Consider the following 16,241-nt stretch of genomic DNA (forward strand, 5'->3'; position numbering starts at 1 on the left):
CTGTTGGAAAGAAATCCAATTTAATTCCTTTTAATTTTAAAGGAGGCAAAATGTGAAGTATGTGCGAGGGCTGTGTAGACTTTCAATAGTGTTCTCTCTGGGCAATTGATCAATTAAATAGCAGACAGAAAATAAAACCTACTTGACTGGGGCCCTTGAAAGACAAGTGTTGCTGTGTATAATTCCTTTTAAATTGGTTTGGAGAAAAATTAACACAGTTTAGTAGATTAAAACACTCAAACTGAACACAGGGTGCAAAAATATTTATTGCTAATAAACCGGTTGTCAGTTGGTATACATTGGCTGTATATTTACAACAGTAGAGTACAGAGGGATTGGTATGCGAGGCAAAAAAACCAAAAAACACACATAAATAAATACAAAGGGACTGCCACTGAACAAGACTACAGACATAACCGACTCCAACAAATCATCCTCCCATACAGCTGTGCCAATACGATTACACAGAGAAGAATGTAAATATATTTATATCGGAAATCAGATAATCCCATTCGTTCTGTATGCGTTCAGCAGTCGCCATTCCCAGGGGTCATTTTAAAATGGCCCTGTTTCAGAAAACATTCTATGATGTTAATAATTATCATATAACAAGTCAACACATCAGGCAAGGATGGAGCAACATCCAACATAACAGATAGTTTACTTGTACAACGATGCAGGCAAACATTTGATTTACATAGCTTTGTTAAGGGGATAGAGACAGCATGTGAACACTGCATGTGAACACTGCATGTGAACACTGACCTCACCTAGCATTTGGCTTATGTAAGTCATTATTCCATCATCATCATCATCATCATCATCATCATCATCATCATTATGCAGTTGTGTTTAGCCTTTTACAACATCATAATTATTCCTTCGGCTATTAACACAGACTAAGGAGTCCAAACAGTAGCTTACAGGCCATCTTTGTTAGTGTAGGCACGATCGATGCCTCATTAAAAACCGTACAGAGTATTTACTGTAACACATGGTGATGAAAAACGAAAAAACTAAATGTCACAGTAACTAAAGTGCATGGAATGAGTCGAGACATAAAATTCAAAATCTTCATTACCATGTTTTTTAAAATATATATATATATACACACACGACATGTGTGTGTGTGTGGTGACCAGTGTGTTTCTAAATAAGTAATTACAGAGGTAAAATATAGTGGCCTTTTTAAACATGCTGCAAGGTGGCTGGAGCGGTGCGACTCAGTCAGAACTCCTTAGTGTCTTTGTCAAACAGGTGGAGTCGCTGCTCGGCAGTGAGCCCTTCCTTAAGACTCTGGGGGGGAGAGAGACTGTTAAAGACTGTGGTCAGGTTTAACTGAGACTTTCAGGTAGACAGGACTGAATCATTGACGAGGAAGCAGATTGATGCAAACAGAGAGGTCATTTCTGTCACTGGTAAAACTGATGTTTCTCTCTAGCCCCACTGGTACCAAAAACAAAAAGGTGATCTCATTCCCAATCAAAAATGTGATTTTGACTGTTAATGTGCGAGATTACAAATACTACAAATACTTAGGTGTCTGGTTAGACTGTAAACTCTCCTTCCAGACCCATATCAAACATCTCCAATCCAAAGTTAAATCTAGAATTGGCTTCCTATTTCGCAACAAAGCATCCTTCACTCATGCTGCCAAACATACCCTTGTAAAACTGACCATCCTACCAATCCTCGACTTTGGCGATGTCATTTACAAAATAGCCTCCAATACCCTACTCAACAAATTGGATGCAGTCTATCACAGTGCAATCCGTTTTATCACCAAAGCCCCATATACTACCCACCATTGCGACCTGTACGCTCTCGTTGGCTGGCCCTCGCTTCATACTCGTCGCCAAACCCACTGGCTCCATGTCATCTACAAGACCCTGCTAGGTAAAGTCCCCCCTTATCTCAGCTCGCTGGTCACCATAGCATCTCCCACCTGTAGCACACGCTCCAGCAGGTATATCTCTCTAGTCACCCCCAAGACCAATTCTTTCTTTGGCCGCCTCTCCTTCCAGTTCTCTGCTGCCAATGACTGGAACGAACTACAAAAATCTCTGAAACTGGAAACACTTATCTCCCTCACTAGCTTTAAGCACCAACTGTCAGAGCAGCTCACAGATTACTGCACCTGTACATAGCCCACCTAAAATTTAGCCCAAACAACTACCTCTTTCCCAACTGTATTTAATTTTTATTTATTTATTTATTTTGCTCCTTTGCACCCCATTATTTTTTTATTTCTACTTTGCACATTCTTCCATTGCAAAACTACCATTCCAGTATTTTACTTGCTATATTGTATTTACTTTGCCATCATGGCCTTTTTTTGCCTTTACCTCCCTTCTCACCTCATTTGCTCACATTGTATATAGACTTGTTTATACTGCATTATTGACTGTATGTTTGTTTTTACTCCATGTGTAACTCTGTGTCGTTTTATCTGTCGAACTGCTTTGCTTTATCTTGGCCAGGTCGCAATTGTAAATGAGAACTTGTTCTCAACTTGCCTACCTGGTTAAATAAAGGTAAAATAAATAAATAAAATAAAAGATTCAGAGGAGGGAAAACACAAGAGTCCAGAGGGTCTAGTAATGCAGAGGGCTTTTCTCTCATCCGTACCAGAAACATGGGGAATAATAATGTAAGTCTTTTATACACACCCAGAAGGATGTTGGAGACCATTAGAATGAGCAGAAAGGGGATATAGTGATTATTTCTGGGTAACACACTGCTGAAGGGTGAACATATAAACAAAATGGTGGTACACCAATGGATGTACTACTATTGGTGGTTGTCTGGTTTGGTATGTGACCATAAGGAGAAAAGTAGGCCTATAGGTTCTCAGGCAGCCCTAGCTAGCCCTGGGCACCAGACACAGACTGAGAAGGGGTTTGGGGGGGGACCCATCTCATCACATGTTGGTACACTTCTCTCTTATAGAAGCATTTTAACCCAGAATCAAATAGCACAAAGGGGTTTGTTTAGAGTAATATGACAAACGTGTTGTATGTTGGGGAATTCAAACCTCAAAAGTTGCAGTGTAATGTAGTCGTTAACCTGAAGGTGGCAGTGTGTCACAGCTCAATGGCACTTGGTTCCAAACTGAACAGTTCTCACACACACAACCTTCAGCTGTGGGAGACTTCTCGATTGGGAAATACACATTAAGATGTCTTACTCAGGTGTTAATAAGTTATACCTTTGACCTCATGATGCGCTCGGTGCGTTTGGCGGCAGCAGCCGCCATCTTGAGAATGTCAGGGTTGCTTTTGGACTTCATGATATCTGAGGAGAGATAAGACAATTACTTCATTGACATGTCCTGGGGGGAAAAAGTGGCTAGTTCAGCTTATGTACAGTATACTATAGACACTACTGTAATAAATCTATTTGTCTGGCTGGTTGTCGTAAGGAGGTCAGTGGGTTGCAGGTCAGAGACAGTCTGGAATATGAGACATCTTATGTAAATAGACAGAACAAATGCAAATGTTGGAGGCATTGCCACACACTGGTTATGTGAAACAACCACCAAACTTGTTAAGACTGAAACAAAGGGCTCAGGTCATAAGTTGTGCACTAAGTAGGGACTAGGGTTCCATTTGGAACACTAAGTAGGGACTAGGGTTCCATTTGGAACACTAGGTAGGGACTAGGGTTCCATTTGGAACACTAGGTAGGGACTAGGGTTCCATTTGGAACACTAGGTAGGGACTAGGGTTTCATTTGGAACCCTAGGTAGGGTCTAGGGTTCCATTTGGAACACTAGGTAGGGTCTAGGGTTCCATTTGGAACACTAGGTAGGGTCTAGGGTTCCATTTGGAACACTGGAAGGGTCTAGGGTTCCATTTGGAACACTAGGTAGGGACTAGGGTTCCATTTGGAACACACTACTGGAGTAGCAGAAGGCTAGAAAGTGTTCTGTATTCCTACCGTATCCTCCTGCCCTCTCCACCTCCTCCAGTGACGGTTCCCCCAGTGCCTCGTGGGCCAGCTGCAGCTGCTCTCTGAGCCTCCCCAGGTCTCGCTCTGCTTTGGCCTTCACGATGCTCAGCTCTGTGTAGATGTCCTTGTACTTGTCCGTCGCATACTTCTTATCCTGGAGGGACAAATTATACATTGTTTAAGGTGGCAGGGTGAGAAATACAACCTCGGCATTAAATGAGAAAATAGCATAAAATACAATGAAAAATGATTTTTAAAAAAGCTGTTTTTAGATAACTTGGGTCTTACTCTTTGGGCGGCCTGGAGTTCATCCCTCAGAGAGTTGATTTCCTGTTTCAGATACTGGACCTCCGACTCCTTCACCCTCAACATCACCTGGCAAAGATCAAAACGCTAAGATTTAAGGGCTAAACTTCAGCTGTGTATAAAAGCAAAGTCCCCTTTCAACAAACAGGAAGACTTCAAATCGTCCAATCTTATGTTCACCTCGAGCGGAGCTTACCTCTAGTTCGTACAGTTCCTTCCCATGTGTGATGTTACAGGTGTTTCCACCCCCGTCTTCAGTGGCCATAGAGCGCATCTTAGTGATCTCTGCAGCTAGACGGTTGTTCAGCTCCTACAGACACAAGGCACACTTGGTAAGTGTGTGGACTATTACCTGGGTGTTTGTTAGTGCCTGGGTGTGTGTGTGTGTGTGCACCTGGTTGTGTGCGTTGAGCTCCTGGTTCTCCCTCTGACACTGTCTGAGGGCCTGTCTCTCAGCCTCCAGGGCCTGGGCCAGGTGGGCGTTCTCCAGACACTTCTGAGAGTACTGCTCTGACAACACCTCGATCTCCCTCTGGAACGAACACAGCTCCTCTCTGCAAAACAGATGGGGGAGGGAGAGGGAGAAAGAGAGAGAAAACGAGAGGGAAAGGCAAAGATAGAGAGAGAGGGAAAGAGATAAGGGGAAAGAGAGTGAGAGACAGAGGGAAAGAGGGGAACGTGAGAGGGAAAGAGGGAAAAAGAGAGAGAGAGGGAGAAAGAGGGAGAGAGAGAACACAGGAAAAGACTCAGTAAATAAGGCAATACAAGGCAACACACTCAGCCAATCAACACCATACATTTACCACTCAAGAAACTCAACCAAAAAGACCACGCTGAACACTTTTCCATCATAATAGCTGACCAAAGGAAACAGTAGCACAGATCTGAGAAAACTCCTTCATTTTGTAGGGTGAGTAGGAAAAAACATTGTAAAGAACCAGACTCAGTACAGCCACTCCTTCCTTCATATTTTAGTTCTGGCCTGACACTGGAGCTTCAGTGTATTCAGAGGCTAGACAGACTGTGCCAGACTGCTGCTAATCAGTTCCTTAATAAACCCCAGACAGACGGCTGGAACTGGAACCGTCTGTCATTCCAGGTTTGGCAAGGACACCAGCCACCACCTTTAGTTCCAGGTTGCCCTGGTTACAGCTGGCAAGGCACAGCCAGTCACAGTGACATACTGGCTTTGCCCAGACCTTTGTTCCCATGGCACTGGGTTGGATTTGAACTTCAATATAAAAACAGAATTATAAAATTAAGTTATAAAAGGTGCAGTCACAACCACAGTTTCCAGCAGGTGTAGAAGGTGCAGTCACAACCACAGTTTCCAGCAGGTGTAGAAGGTGCAGTCACAACCACAGTTTCCAGCAGGTGTAGAAGGTGCAGTCACAACCACAGTTTCCAGCAGGTGTAGAAGGTGCAGTCACAACCACAGTTTCCAGCAGGTGTAAAAGGTGCAGTCACAACCACAGTTTCCAGCAGGTGTAGAAGGTGCAGTCACAACCACAGTTTCCAGCAGGTGTAGAAGGTGCAGTCACAACCACAGTTTCCAGCAGGTGTAAAAGGTGCAGTCACAACCACAGTTTCCAGCAGGTGTAGAAGGTGCAGTCACAACCACAGTTCCCTCAACATTACAGAACATTAATTAATAATCAATCATTTTAAAAAGTCAAGTAAAAAAACAAGTAATAGAAGAGGCAGCATAGTAATAATGGACTGGATTTACAAATGTAAAGTGGTTGTGTCTTGGTCGCACAGTAGAATCAATAGTACATGATAGAACAGCAGCGTTGAGTGAGTGTGTGTGTGTGTTAGTGTAAGGCAGCGTTTTCCAAACTCTGTCCTCGGGACCCCAAGGGGTGCAGGTTATAGACCCCAAGGGGTGAAGGTTATAGACCAAGGGGTGCAGGTTATAGACCCCAAGGTGTGCAGGTTATGGACCAAGGGGTGCAGGTTATAGACCCCATGGGGTGCAGGTTATAGACCCCAAGGGGTGCAGGTTATAGAGCCCAAGGGGTGCAGGTTATAGACCCCAAGGGGTGCAGGTTATAGACCCCAAGGGGTGCAGGTTATAGACCCCAAGGGGTGCAGCTTATAGACCAAGGGGTGCAGGTTAAAGACCCCAAGGGGTGCAGGTTAAAGACCCCAAGGGGTGCAGGTTATAGACCCCAAGGGGTGCAGGTTATAGACCCCAAGGGGTGCAGGTTATAGAGCCCAAGGGGTGCAGGTTATGGACCCCAAGGGGTGCAGGTTATAGACCCCAAGGGGTGCAGGTTATGGACCCCAAGGGGTGCAGGTTATAGACCCCAAGGGGTGCAGGTTATGGACCAAGGGCTGCAGGTTATGGACAAAGGGCTGCAGGTTATAGACCCCAAGGGGTGCAGGTTATAGACCCCAAGGGGTGCAGGTTATGGACCCCAAGGGGTGCGGGTTATGGACCCCAAAGGGTGCAGGTTATGGACCCCAAGGGGTGCAGGTTATGGACCCCAAGGGGTGCAGGTTATGGACCCCAAGGGGTGCAGGTTATGGACCCCAAGGAGTGCAAGTTATAGACCCCAAGGAGTGCAAGTTATAGACCCCAAGGGGTGCAGGTTATAGACCCCAAGGGGTGCAGGTTATAGACCCCAAGGGGTGCAGGTTATAGACCCCAAGGGGTGCAGGTTATAGACCCCAAGGGGTGCACGTTATAGACCAAGGGGTGCAGGTTAAAGACCCCAAGGGGTGCAGGTTAAAGACCCCAAGGGGTGCAGGTTATAGACCCCAAGGGGTGCAGGTTATAGACCCCAAGGGGTGCAGGTTATAGAGCCCAAGGGGTGCAGGTTATGGACCCCAAGGGGTGCAGGTTATAGACCCCAAGGGGTGCAGGTTATGGACGAAGGGCTGCAGGTTATAGACCCCAAGGGGTGCAGGTTATAGACCCCAAGGGGTGCAGGTTATGGACCCCAAGGGGTGCAGGTTATGGACCCCAAAGGGTGCAGGTTATGGACCCCAAGGGGTGCAGGTTATGGACCCCAAGGGGTGCAGGTTATGGACCCCAAGGGGTGCAGGTTATGGACCCCAAGGGGTGCAGGTTATGGACCCCAAGGGGTGCAGGTTATGGACCCCAAGGAGTGCAAGTTATAGACCCCAAGGAGTGCAAGTTATAGACCCCAAGGGGTGCAGGTTATAGACCCCAAGGGGTGCAGGTTATAGACCCCAAGGGGTGCAGGTTATAGACCCCAAGGGGTGCACGTTATAGACCCCAAGGGGTGCAAGTTATAGACCCCAAGGGGTGCAAGTTATAGACCCCAAGGGGTGCAGGTTATAGACCAAGGGGTGCAGGTTATGGACCCCAAGGGGTGCAGGTTATAGACCAAGGGGTGCAGATTATAAACCAAGGGGTGCAGGTTATAGACCAAGGGGTGCAGGTTATGGACCCCAAGGGGTGCAGGTAATAGACCCCAAGGGGTGCAGGTCATAGACCCCAAGGGGTGCACTACACAGCTGATTCAAATAAATCACAGCTGATTCAACTCATCATCATGTTTTGATTATTTGAATCAGCTGTGTATTGTTAGGGCAAATACCAAAACGTTCACCCCTTGGGAAATGCATGTGTAAGGGTTGAATGTGTGGAGAGTCCATGCAAATCATTTCTACGGTGCAAAGTCTGAGGTGCAATAGGCTCTAAGGTTTAGGTCTGTGCAGGGAGACATAGCTGTTCAGCAGTCTGATGGCCTTGTGGTAGAAGCTGTCTCGGAGCCTGTTGGTCCGAGACCCGATGCTCCGATACCGTTTCCCAGATGGTAACAGAGTAAACAGTCCATGGCTCAGGTGACTGCAGCCCTTGACGATCTTCCAGGCCTTCCTCAAACACCGCCTGTTGTAGATATAATAGGAGGGCAGGGAGCGTATTGGGCAGTCCATACCACCCTTTGTAGAGCCTTCCGGTTGAGGGCGGTGCAGTTGCTGTACCAGGCGGAGATGCAGGTGGTCTTGGATGCTCTCGATAGTGCAGCGGTAGAACTTCTTGAGGATCTGAGGACTCATGCTGAATTTCTTCAGTCGCCTGATGATGATGATGTTGGAGTCGTATATGGCTATGCAGATGTACAGGAGGGGACTGAGCACACACCCCTGGGGGACCCCGTGTTGAGGGTCAGTGGGGCAGACGTGTGTTGCCTACCCTCACCACCTGGGGTACAGTTGAAGATGCAGGTGTTCATACCCAGGGCCTTGAGCTTAGTGTCAAGCATGGAGGGGCCTATGGTGTTGAAAGCTGATCTGTAGGTGATGAACACCTTTCTTATATAGGTGTTGCTCTTGTCCAGGTGGGATAGGGCAGTGTGTAGGGCAATTGCGATTGCGTCATCTGTGGATATGTTGGGTCAATTGCAAATTTTAGTGGGCCCAGGGTGTCAGGTACGGTGGAGCTGATTTGGTTCTTGGGACCAGCATCTCAAAGCACTTCATGATGACAGAAGTGAGTTCTACAGGGCGACAGTCATTTAGGCAGGTTACCTTTGTTTGCTTGGGTACAGGGACAATGCTGGACATCTTGAAGCATGTGGGGATCACAGACTGGGACAGGGAGAGGTTGAATATGTCCGTGAAAACTCCAGCCAGCTGGTCTGCACATACTTTGAGGACGTGGCCGGGGATACTGTCTGGACCGGCTCCTTTGCGAGCATTCACACGCTTTAAGGTCTTACTGACGTCAGCCGCAGAGATCTAGAGCTCACAGTCTTCTACAGCAGCGGGGGCCCTCATGGGAGGATCGGTGCTGGGGGTATACAGCCGTGATTATAACCACTGGGAATTATCTTGGGAGATAGTGGGGTTGGCATTTAATCGGGAGGTATTACAACAGCGGGAGAACAGAAAGTTGTGAGGAATTGTAAGTTCCCACAGTCACACCATGAGTTGTTGATAATGAAGCAAATGCCTTCTCCTTGACTTTTCCCAGAAAGATTACGCGATAATGGAAAAGACTGGATCCAGCATGGAGCCCGTGAGCCACGTTTCAGTGAGGCAAATTATGTGTCTCTCAGGTCCAGTTGGTAGGAAATCCTCACTCTGAGCTTGTAACTTATTGTCTAGAGACTGTACATTTGCTAGTACAATACTAGGAAGCATTAGGTGATTGGCCATTCTCTTTAGTCTGACTAGAACACTAGCTCTCTTTTTGGTAGAGGCTCCTGGAATGAATGAGAACTGAAAAAAGGGTCGAATCTGTCAAATTTGTGGCGAGTAATCGTCGATTTGATGACCAGGAATGCTCGTCGGTCATCGGAGATAATACTAGAAACATTTTGGGCAAATAAAGTAAAAAAAGAACACTCAAATAAACAAAAAGACGGCAAAGTTGGCTAGGAGCTAGCAACACGGCGAACATGTCACTCGGTGCCATCTTGTCATAACTTACTCGTGTTGCCGGCATATCTCCTCTATGTCTGCGTTCTCCGTGTTGCTGTTGGACTTGCGGGCCTTGTCCAGCTCCTTCTCCAGCTCCGACCGGTGGGCGTTCTTCATCGCCTCGATTGCTGGGGCAACCAAAACAAAGAATGTTATTTAGGAGAGATCATCAAGCATACCCGGACCACGTTAGGTAATCATGTCGTTTTAGAAAGAAAATCCACTGTTTTATAAAGCAGAACCCAAAGACCATGATAACTCACAATTGAGGATTTGTGTACACAAGTGAACAAAATACTTAATGATGGTACTGCTAGCATGGGACACTAGGCCTATATGATTACCAAGGTGCTACTGCTGATAGGGTTAGCGTTAGCCGCTATCGCAATTACTACTGACCGGCTATGGTAGCGGCAGTCTCCTCGGCTAGCAGCCTCTCCTTTTCCTCGTGTAGGTTCTCCAGTGCTCTCTGGTTTTTCCTCTGCAGTTCTTCAATCACCCTCTGGTGGGACTCCTCCATGGCAGCAAAGCCCCTCTCACAGGTGGCCTATCAATGGAGGGGAATGGGTGAAAAGTGAATCTACACGAAACCATAAGCTAGGGCCAGGAGTTTCCTGCCTGACCATGTGACTTGATTAGGAAAACCTCTGGCCCCTAGTTATAGGGTATTTTTCGTGGTCAAACTTGATGTAGTTAAAGCCCAAAAAACTCTGACCCAAAACTCCTGACCCAAAACCACTGTTGACCATCTATTCAATGATCACTGACGACAAACACCAAGCTAGCTACTTTAGCTATTAACAACATAAGCCTCTGGTACAGAATACACAATACGTTGAAGAAATGCGTAGGCAGCTAGAACCCAATGTGATTGAGAAGGCCGTGTTCTGTGTAGCCTAATTATCCCTGCAACAGTGAAGGTATTCAACCTCTGCCAAGATTTTAAGCCAAGTGAAATCCGGGCCGTCTCGCTCATAAAACACCTATTACAAATTGAGTTTGTGTAATAGCGTGTCATATCGTTTAGCCGTCTATAATGTGAAAGACGTCCACTCTGTTTCTATTGGGGATGTCTTGATGGGATGTAGGAGGTTAAGATGAGACCGAGTAAAACACAGGATAATAGGCTGATTCTGTGGGGACAGACAGACAGTGGAGTCTGGTGTCTCCCCATCGTACTGTCTCTGGGCCAGCCTGTCTGTGTCAAATGAGGCACGATTGGCAGCTTCGCACCAACACCTTTTTAGCAGTATAGAGAAAGAAGGCTGGGGAGGGGAGGGGAGGAGGGGGTCTGATCAACACGGTTTTAGAGTCACTCACAATGCTATTATAAATTACAGTGCATGTTTCCACAAGAGAGCATTTGAATGGTCTTCCGACCAGCTCGACCCAAATGTTACTTCCGTCCTCTATTCAGTGCTGCTAATCTGAGTACTGTCCTATGCTCCCTCTCTCGTTTCCTAAAAAGTATTTTCACAGGGATAAGTCCCCAGCGCTCAGGAAACTGGCCCAGGAGGGAACAACCTTTGAGACTGAGCCAACCCCCACGCCCACTGGCTGGGTATTTAGGGGCACTTCCTACTGTGACATCACAGCAAGCAACACCTGCCCTTTGTTTAGTGTGTGTGTCTAAGTGCGTTCGTGGGGGCCATTTCCTGTTTAGGGGAGTGGCTGGTGTATAGTATACAACTACATGTAAATAAAGGGACTGTGTTCCAGGGATGAAACCTGTCCTCGAGGACCAGGAAGGGAACTGCTAAAACGTTATTACTGATTTTACAATGTTATTACTGTTAAGAGGACCGCAAAAATGCTACCACCCGTCCGTCTCCATACACAACAACAATACAAAGATTACAACACCAGCAGCAACAACAAAAGACCTGGTGTAGCGCAGGTCAACTCATGTCAGCTGTGTTCCCAAGCTGTGTTCTAAACCTGAGTAGGAGAACCCATGTCATCTGCTTAGAAACAGTCACTATTCAGGCCTAATAAAAACATGCAGAACACAACAACAGCTCTTAAAACTATTCCTGTAAAGCTGGAGCCTGATTATAAATGACCTGTGATGACCTGTGTAATTCTTATGAACGTCTACAACGTAATGTAGAGACCATGACAATGGATAAACGGTTTTTAGTTTTTTTTTAACTTGAATTCTATGTAGTCTAAATAAATAATAATAAGACAGGATCTATGATGTATAAAAACACCTGGGTAACTATATGTTCACATACATTACCAAAGATTCTAGGTATATGATCATGGTGGAATGTGGTTAATATACTTTTTTTTTTTTATAGCTGCGATTAGATCTTGTTTTGCATTTCTTCCTTTAAAGAATGACGTTTCCAAGGAAGTAAATATCAATCAAATATATTTATAATGCCCTTCTTACATCAGCTGACGCCACAAAGTGCTGTACAGAAACCCAGTCTAAAACCCCAAACAGCAAGCAATACAGGTGTAGAAGCACCTGCATTGCAAATATGTCTATGCTTCAGGCATTCTGCAATGTTTTGATAGCCTGTCAATTATTATAAGTTCAATCAGCATGTCAGAAGGGGGGGAAAGGTTAATTATTATCAGTTAAAGCAAAAGCACATCAAAAAAGACAAAAGAGGTAAGCCCCATGCACCTTCAAATGCAGGTCATTTAAACTTCCTCCTCGAGTCCACTCAATTATCTAAATCATGTATCTGTTGAGGACAACCATAGGTAGACAGCTTTAAAAAAGGGCTTCAACCGTTTGTAATTGACACTTCTAATACATACGACGCCTACTGAAGCAAGGAATCTGTAATGAAGCACATCAAATTGTAGCTTCCGAAGAATTCCTTTCATCAACAACTATACCTGCTGGGATGCTCGTTTCACATTGGATGTGTAAATATGCTGATAGACACTAAATAACATGACCTGAATTCTTTGTCAGCCTGACTTTCATGGGACTGTAAGAGAGGTTCTGGTTGGTCTCCCTAAGCAGATGGGTTGCCTCCCACATAAACAATGTTCCAGTTGGGATTTCGGAGAAGAAGTTCTGGTTAACTAACCTTTTTCCTGTCAAACAAAACGGGTTCCTCAGTGCACACGTAGCGTCAACAACCACATGCACGAACAGTGGATTAGTCACCATGCAACACTGGAGGATACTGATGTACAAAGGAAAGCAAGCAGAGTGAGGATAGCAGGGCTACAGAGGAAAGGGGGGGGGGGGGGTAAGGAGTGGGTCGGGAGGGTGGGGGGGTGCCACAAGGAGAAAAGGCATCACGGACGAAGGAACAGAAAGGACAAGGAAAGGCTTCCACCTTCAGATTCTCCAGGTCTTGGTCGTATTTCAGCCGGAGGTTAGCTGCGTCACCCTGGAGCTCCCTCCGCTTCATCTCCTCTGTCATGGCCGAGACCTGGGCCACCAGCTCCTGGATGCGCTCCTTGAGGGCGGAGGTTGTGGAGGTCTCAGGGGATATCGTCCCACCCTCTGCCCCAGTGGGATAGCTTCCTCCTGGGGTGACATCCATCTGATGGTGGAGCTTCTCCAGTAGGACGATCCTCTCTGTCTCGTGTTTCTTCTTCAGGTTCTCCATGCAGACAGTCAGAGAGTCGATCTCCTTCACATTTTCTTCACGTTCTAGACGCAGTATCTCGGACACCTTCGACACCTCCTGTCGCAGATTTTCTGTTACCTGTGTGTAGACGTCCTTGGTCTCCCTCAGCTCCAGCTTGTGCTTGGCTACAATGTCTTGCAGCTGTATGGCCTTGTCCAGGGAGTCAATGGGCTCCCCTTCGATCTGAATGTGTGTTACTGGTCTAGTATCTTCACTCATAGTGCTTTCAAGGCGTTGCAGAGGATTCTGCTGATCCGCCAATTTGGATTGGAGTTCTCGGTTCTGTCCTCCCAATAGAAAGCAGCTGGCACAGTCAGAGTTGCCAATCTGAAGTTTCTCAACCTGTGTTTCTTTCAGTTCTTTCTCGTGTTGGAAGTTCAGCCTGCTGATGAGATAGGCCATGTGAGCTTCTGTGGCTGCGTCTTGAAGGTGCTCAGACCATTGTTTCTTAACTTTGCCGGAATCAAAGCTAGCTAGGACCAAGGACAGGAGGGTGTCATTTGTGGACATTTCAATGGTGGAGGCAATTAGATTAAACAAATACACTTTCTCTTGCAATGCCTCTGTTAGATCTTTCAAAATGAGAGTGTTGGTGTCGTTATCAAGCCAGCTGCACCAATTCAAAAGGTCTGCTTGCATGGTCTGTGCCATCACAGTCATCTTATTATCAACTTCCATCTTGGGTCGAGGACAAATCCTGTTCATCAACATCAACATGCTCTTCTCAGCTACCGTACGTTGTACTACACGCATTTCAAAACTACATACACGTTCACCTTCAGTCTGGCATGGGCTAACCTCTAAAGCGTTCAACAGACCACTCCAGAACGCTGCGTCTAATACCAACCTTTCCATTACTCTCTGACTTACTTCATCTGGCTCTTCTTCAAAGGATCCAAGGCAGTCTGTGATATGTAAAGAGCTTTTCAGATCATGTAGTGTTTTCTCCACACTAACATCAAGCTTCACTAACACCTCTAAAACCCGACTAAGGGCCTCAGACTTCATTTTTATCTCACCTACTACTTGCTTTATAACACTTTTGTCTGCTACCTTCCTCTCACCTGTCTGCATCAAGTCTTCACTAACATTCACTTCTCTTTCTCCCCTAGCCGACTTTGCCTTTACCCCCAACTTTGCTCGCAACATCCTAATCTCATTCTCTGCCTCTAAAAGTTTCAGACTCTGGACTCTCTCCGATTCCTGGTTTCTAGCTTGAAGTTCAACGTTCTGAGTTTGAAGTTCTCTACAGAGATCTTCCTTTTCTAAGAGCTTTGCCCCTGTTGCCTCCAGCTGCTCTTTGACTTGCCCTTTCTCCTTAGGAGCACCTTCCTCTGCCATCTGAAATCCCAGAGCTTTGAGAGTGGCCTCTTTCAGCTGCAGTCTCCTCTCCCCGTCCTTCAGGCCGCTTCCTAGCACCTCTAAGGTGACAAGGGCCTCATGAAGCTTCACAGACTTCTCATTCAACTCTCTCTCATAGAACTCCCTGTCGATAGCATTGGCTTGGCTCTCTGCTAGTCTGGCCCTGACTCCGTTCAGCTCTTCTAGGATCAGTAGGTGCTGTTTCCCGCCTTGCAGGTTGATCAGCTCAGCTTTGAGCCTGTCGATCTCCCTATCTGCCTCAGTTAGTTGGTTCACTATCTCCTGATAGCGCTGGTTCAGCGCTCCGTTTTCGCTCTTTAGAAGTTCAACCCTGTGGGACAACGCCTGTACAGCGATCTCGTGGCTTTCCGAGTGGTCTTCGATTTGACACAGTGGTCCGTAAGGGGTCTTCTGGCTCTCCACCTTCTGAACCCTTCCTAGCATGTCCTCCATGGCCAGGAGACGCGATTCGTAACTGTGGATGCTTTCGCCGGCCCTGGCCAAGCTCTGCGTCATGGTCTCGTTGTCTACCTCCTGTTGAAACTTCCAGCTCTCCAAAAGCCTCTGGCAACTACCCTGTTGTCCTATTTCCAGACTACCCTCCAGGCAGAATTCACTGTGAGATCGTAGCAATCTAACCAGTGCCTTCAGAGTCAAGGACTTTCCTGATATCAAGTCCTCTAGCTCTTGAATCCTGTCTGCACTATCTTCGATCAAAAAGCGAACAGTTTTTTTGACAAGCGGCTCTGAAGAAGGCAGGCTTTCCAGAGGGGCTGTTGTTTGGGGGTGGTAAAGGTAAAGTTCCTTGATGGAGAGGTGGGAAAGCGAGAGGCCAAGCTGTGCCTGCATATTACGCTTTTTCAGTTCTTGCAGCTGCAGGAGCTCTTTGGTCTCCTGATACTTCCTTGCTAAGCTCTGCGCTTGAGAACTAACCAGTTCCGGCCTCTTCGTCTGGGGCTCGATATCAGCCTCCAGAACCAAAGGGAGATCCAGCTTGGAAAAGGGGACCAGACAGTTGGTTAACACACACAGCAGGGGTGAGAAAGGCTAGCTAAATTGTTTTAGGTAATACATCAATGATTTCCCTCTGGATTCAGAGCAATTAAACATTATGACATCATAATATAAAGCACCAGTCAAAAGTTTGGACACACCTGCTCATTCCAAGGGTTTTCCTTTATTTAATTTGTACCATTTTCTACATTGTATAATAATAATGAAGACATTACAACTATGAAATAACACATATGGTATCATGTAGTAACCAAAAAAGGGTTGAACAAATCAAAATATATTTTATATTTCAGATTCTTCAAAGTAGCCACCCTTTGCCTTGATGACAGCTTTGCACACTCTTGGCATTCTCTCAACCAGCTTTATGAGGTCACCTGGAATGCATTTCAATTAACAGGTGTGCCTTGTTAAAAGTTAATTTGTGGAATTTCTTTTCTTTTTAATGCGTTTGAGCCAATCAGTTGTTTTGTGACAAGGTAGGGGTGGCATACAGAAGCTAGCCCTATTTGGTAAATAAGCAAAGTGAAACGACAGTCCATCATTACTTTACAACATGGTCAGCCAATACAGAAAATTGAGAACTTTAAGTTTCTTCAAGTGCAGTTG

The 16,241-nt window shown here is 46.1% G+C and overlaps 1 protein-coding gene across 3 annotated transcripts in view; it reads right to left on the minus strand.

Annotated features, from left to right (window-relative positions):
• Positions 1 to 248: 248 nt before the first annotated feature.
• Positions 249 to 16,241, minus strand: part of LOC109865231 (myosin phosphatase Rho-interacting protein) — a 79,486-nt gene continuing 63,493 nt past the window's right edge. For 2 of the 3 annotated variants that reach the window (XM_031798986.1, XM_031798985.1), the window contains exons 14-22: positions 12,963 to 15,614; positions 10,054 to 10,201; positions 9,665 to 9,782; positions 4,652 to 4,811; positions 4,454 to 4,567; positions 4,240 to 4,326; positions 3,940 to 4,105; positions 3,209 to 3,294; positions 249 to 1,296 (exon numbers count right to left, since the gene is read on the minus strand). In XM_031798986.1, coding sequence (XP_031654846.1) covers positions 1,228 to 1,296; positions 3,209 to 3,294; positions 3,940 to 4,105; positions 4,240 to 4,326; positions 4,454 to 4,567; positions 4,652 to 4,811; positions 9,665 to 9,782; positions 10,054 to 10,201; positions 12,963 to 15,614 — 3,600 coding nt within the window. In that variant the 3' untranslated portion in view covers positions 249 to 1,227. The remainder of the gene's footprint in view (positions 1,297 to 3,208; positions 3,295 to 3,939; positions 4,106 to 4,239; positions 4,327 to 4,453; positions 4,568 to 4,651; positions 4,812 to 9,664; positions 9,783 to 10,053; positions 10,202 to 12,962; positions 15,615 to 16,241) is intronic. The other variant, XM_031798987.1, reaches the window with a different exon arrangement.

Source organism: Oncorhynchus kisutch, linkage group LG20 (genome assembly GCF_002021735.2).
Source record: "Oncorhynchus kisutch isolate 150728-3 linkage group LG20, Okis_V2, whole genome shotgun sequence".
NCBI lineage: Eukaryota > Metazoa > Chordata > Actinopteri > Salmoniformes > Salmonidae > Oncorhynchus > Oncorhynchus kisutch.